Genomic DNA, 5324 nt, shown 5'->3' with positions numbered 1-5324 from the left:
TCAATCAATCCCTTAGTAATGTGTGGAGATCTATCCAAGTCATCTATGAGCAGATTGACCTAGTAAGAGTGGCCCAAGTAGAGATTCAAAAGGCAAGGGATTTATTGGGATAGATGCTTGAACAAGCTAACCGGCTAATACATTTTTTGAACACCAAGACCAGTGAAGAATTAGAGGCAATGGAAATCAGAGATAGAACATGCACCATTCTAGAAATCAAGAGAGTTCTAACCATGAGAACTCTGATGAAAAATTTGGAAAGGAGATGTCAGGACATGCAGGTGGAGATTCATTCTTTCACAGAAAAGTTTACAGTCTTGCATAAAAAGGGTTTGCCAAGTCCTTTGGGGAGTAATGATCATCTGATGAGACATGTAGATTACACGCACAAATTGAATAAATATGTTGTTGATCAAGTTAATACATCATCAAGTACTTTAGGAGAGAAGGCACTTCCATCTGGCCAAGCCCTATACGACAGCCTGGAAATTTTTTTCTACATTGAGCACGAGGTAGAGCATCTGTTCACCATCCTAGCTAATTTCTTCAGATACACAGAGACTGACGAAACTTTGAGGATGCTTTAGAGACATAAATTACCAGGACCGCAGTGGTGGCAAAGTATGTTAGAGATTCTATAAACTTATCTTTGGTATCTTTGGTCAATTGAAAATTTTGGACCATCTACTATAATGCAGAGAACAGAAATGAATCAGAGTCATGCGGGTCAAAGCACATCACATCAGAGTTGAAGAACATCCGACACAGGATGGAGTAACCAGCACGGAATATCAGTGGGGGACAGCTGTAAAACAACTTACAAAACCTACCTCTGGTACATTCAATAAAGAGGGAGTGGCCAGCACAACGTCAATTTATTGCTTCCCTATTTCCGAGACTGTTTGTCTCTATCTTTTGTAAAAGAAGCATTAATCACCACTAGATATTATTTCTACCAGATATTTTGTAAGATCTTTTGATATTTTGTATAAATACCCCCCCAGACGAAGTATTTGGGGTTGGTGGGTGTTCATAGTTTCTGATTCTAATACTGAAGTTTTTTGGAATAAAAAGCTGTTGGAACCATTTTTGTCTGGCCTACTAGATGAGGAATTGATGTTGAAGACCTGTTACAGAATTCTTGAATCATCTTATGGATCAATAAGTCCCTTCTAACTTGTGTTTTACAGTTTCTATGTTTTATCATATATGTTTCATGATCTAAATAATAGAGAGAAAGAATAACTCAGAATTTGCTTGATTGCACTCTGTGTTCAGTCTCTATTATTATCAATGTTTTCTTCAAAATTAGAATAAACAATGAATTCTTAATTGCTCCTATTTCCCCTGATTCTTTCCTCTTGAATATTTGCTAAGGAATTCTTAACTGCTCCTTAATAGTAGTCAGCCATTTTCCCTCTGTCAACATGATGAAGGATTCTTAATTACCCTTCACCCATTGATTCCATTCCATCTGATTTCAGCCTATGAATTGTCCCATATTTGAGTACCTTGCTCTGTGATACCATCCTCAGTTAGAAACCGAATCCAGGAAGCTATCCTCCTTTGATTCCATCATGCCCAATGGACTAAAACTCTTCAGTTTTAACCTCACTGTTCTGTTGAATCTCCATTTCTCCAACCAAACTCAAAACAAAACCCTTGTACTTCATAACTAGTCTAACACATATCAAAACAAAGCTAGATTATAAAGAGAGAGCCCTCTCTGGATGCAGATTGGCTAGAATCTGTATCTAAAAGATTGGTCTGTGGTTACCTCGGCCGTATTCCCTTTCTTACAACTTTGGGGAACAACCTGAGTGATAACACATGTTATTAATAATAATTTGGCCCATAGACTTGGTATATAATTAGATGTTGATTTCTAACCCTAACCCTATTTGATATATATATATATATATATATATATATATATATATATTTTACCATATACTTTATACTTCTTTTGTATTTATTTATTTACCATATCTCTTTTATAAATATGGTATTTGGCTCATGATATTAATAATTATTTGTGCCATGGTATTTAGCGCATAGGCTTCACCTAAATAAAACCTATTTTTTTAGTTTTCATAAATATAAAGAGGTTTATGGAGTAAATATAAAAATATGTTTTATTTATTTACCATGCCTCTAGTTTATTTATATTTTTATTTATTTAACATACCTATAAAAAAGTCTTATTTATTTACCATACCTATGGTTTCTTTATATTTGTATTTATTTACCATACTTCTTTTTTGAGTGTCAGTAAACCTTTTTATATTTTAAATTTATATTGTGTTTATACATAATAATAATTAGATTGATTTTTAAAAATGTTAAATGTTAAACATTACTTAGAAAAGAAATTTATTTATTTACCATACCTATGATTTGTTTATATTTTTATTTACTTACTATACCTCTTTTTTGGGTGTTCTTAAACCTCTTTATTAAACTTCTTTATTTTAAATTTATATTGTGTTTATACATAATAATAATTAGATTGATTTTTAAATCTAGCCAATATTAGATTAAAAATGTTAAATGTTAAACATTACGTTTACGTTTACATTTTTATATGAGATCTACAACATACTAGGCTGTAGAGCGCGTCTAAAAAGACAATAAAAAATAAATAAATAATTAGAATATATTATTACTTTTAACTTTTTACAGACATATTAATATATATTCAACATATTAAATGATCATATTGATATATATTAAAAAAAACTTATAGTGAAAAATAAAGAACCTAGCACTACAAATAAAAATAAATAAACATTGACAAAAATACTAATTAAAAGCATAATCATAACTTTATCTATAAACAACAAATATATTTAACTAAGGTAAACATTACCACACATACCCAATAGACATATATTTTTAAAAACTCGAACATGTAAGGAAACATAGAAGCACGAACTCAAAAAACACTTTTATTGCTCGCAGGTTATGTAAAGCTGATTGGATTGGTATTCTCATTGCATTTCAATGGGTTCATCTAATCCCAGATCGAGAAAATTAGCGTTCAAATTTCCAAGGTTGTTACACGGTGCACAAATTCTTTCTCACTCAGTTCGAACATGTCAGGAACTGTGACGTTCTCGCCAGTCACGAGGTGAACGAGATAACACATATTGCGCTCCGAGGGGAAAACCATCCAATCGTGCCACTGTGTAACATTGCCGAAGTGTTCCCGAGAAGAAGCAAACGTTTTATGCAACGCATACAACTGCCCAGAAGACACGGGCGAACTTCCTGGTCCTCCTAAACTCCACATATTTTCCAACCTTGTCCACCTTCCCTCCCTCGGATCAAAAACTTCCGCACTTCTGTCATTGGATCCACCTAATACCATGAATTTTCCTTCCCTGCAAACACCCAGAGATTCGATGCGTGGTTGGCTCATGGGAGGCAAAACTTCCCACTTATCCTCCTCCACGTCATAAGCTTCTACAGTCGCCAAGCGGTTGAGTTGCCTGTCGTAACCGCCGGCAAAGTAGATACGTCCAGTGGAAGAACAGGCGGCATACGCAAATAAGTAGCGAAAATTGGGAATATCAGCTCCGCGGCTCCATTTGGCGGACACAAAATCATAAATGTAAATACTCTTCAGTTGTCTCCAGCCGGCCAGATGCACTCCGCCTATGAGAACGAGCTTCCTATTCACACAAACACACTTATAGGACGTATGAATTCCACAACAGTGGGGAATACTGATGGGTACACATTCCGAGGTGCCCTTCACAGGGTCATACACTGTTATCCCATTGACATAATGTTCTGTATTTTTTTGAAGAAAACATAAAAGTTGATCGCCCTTTCCAGAGATTTTTCTATCAGAATAAAAGTTAGGGTCACTCAGCATCGCTTCCCAGCTGCGACACACGGCTTTGAGATTCCTGTGTGAGGTGTAGGGAACTCTTAGCAAGCACTGTCGAACGAGATCATCTGGAAGATCGGTAATTTCGGCCATCACTACAGAGATAACTTGAATCTTCAAAACACTGTCTTTCACCCGAATTGTATCCCCAATATTTCAACACATCTTAAGAGAAAGCTGAAATGTCACGTACTTATATAAGGCATCACCTCTATTATAATAATATTTTTATTTTTTTGGTCAAAGATTAGGTTTATCCAGATGATTTTAAAGCTTTAGATTTATAAAAAATATTAATTGTATTTACCCATAATATAAATATATGGGTCAATACCATGATTTATAATATTATTCTACATCTATTTAAATTCGGATCTAAGTCTCTAGAGATTTGGTTTCTCTTCATGTAAATATTTTCTCAAATTTTGTACTAAAAAACAAGTTTGCACTTGGAGAGATTGAATTCTTCTAGGGGCTTCATAGACTAGGGGTTAAGCTGGATCTAAGCTGGTTTTATTAAAACCATAGTTTAATTAATTGTTTTTTCCTTATTTTATTAAAAATATGTTATAAAAATAAAATAAAATATTTTTATTGTGAAATAAGTTAGGATTTTTTGGTTTGTGGTATTGATAAACCATGGTATTGGTCCATGGTATTGTAATAAAGCATATTTAGAAGTTAATAATATCCATGGTAAAGCAGAAGTGAATATCCATAGTTAATAATCTTTTCATATTTTTATAAAATATTTTGATTATGAAATAAGATATGATTTTTTGGCATGTGGTATTTATATTACACCATGGCAAAAAACTACCTATAACCTTATATAATCAAATTTATGTAAATTACATTAACAAAATTACTCCTTACATTTAAATTATCCTTCCACAACCACAACTTGACACCACATTGAATCTATAATTTATTGATGTAATATGAGTTTACCTAAATTACTTTAACAAGGTTACTCTCCAACTTAATTTATCCTTTCACTACCACAACTTGAAAGCATATTAAATATATAATTTGTTAATGTAATATGAGTTTACCTAAATTACGTTAACAAGATTACTCGCCAACTTAACAATTTGAAAGCACAATGAATCTATAACAACTTGAAAGCACAATGAATCTATAATTTGTTGATGTAATATGAGTACGTAAATTACGTTAACAAAATTACTGGCCAACTTAATTTATACTTCCACGACCACAACTTGAAAGCACAGTGAATTTAGTTGCGAAAGCACAGTGAATTTATAATTTGTTGGTGAGGTCAAGGTCATATAGTACCAACTATTCAATTGTTCTATATTAAATGTTAAACATTACATTTACGTTTACAATTTTATATGAGATCTATTTTACACTGAGATCTATTTTATATTGGACTGTAGAGCGCGCCTAAAAAAGTAATAAAAAA

General features: G+C 33.0%; 1 protein-coding gene across 1 annotated transcript; it reads right to left on the bottom strand.

Annotated features, from left to right (window-relative positions):
* Nucleotides 1–3040: 3040 nt before the first annotated feature.
* On the bottom strand, nt 3041–3988 carry LOC149242862 (F-box/kelch-repeat protein At2g44130-like). The gene has a single exon (XM_089371050.1). It carries the CDS (start codon nt 3986–3988, stop codon nt 3041–3043), a length of 948 nt encoding a protein of 315 aa, XP_089227176.1.
* Nucleotides 3989–5324: the final 1336 nt, after the last annotated feature.

The sequence above is a fragment of the Pinus tabuliformis genome, chromosome 8 (assembly GCF_031772625.1).
Source record: "Pinus tabuliformis cultivar Carrire ecotype Pingquan chromosome 8, CPIR1, whole genome shotgun sequence".
NCBI classification, from domain to species: Eukaryota; Viridiplantae; Streptophyta; class Pinopsida; order Pinales; family Pinaceae; genus Pinus; species Pinus tabuliformis.
Note: the sequence above shows the minus strand (reverse complement) of the source record. Positions and strands in the feature narration are given on the sequence as shown.

Excerpts from the sequence above, each read along its gene's own strand:
- LOC149242862 (XM_089371050.1), bottom strand. The coding sequence starts at position 3,988 with ATGGCCGAAATTACCGATCTTCCAGATGATCTCGTTCGACAGTGCTTG.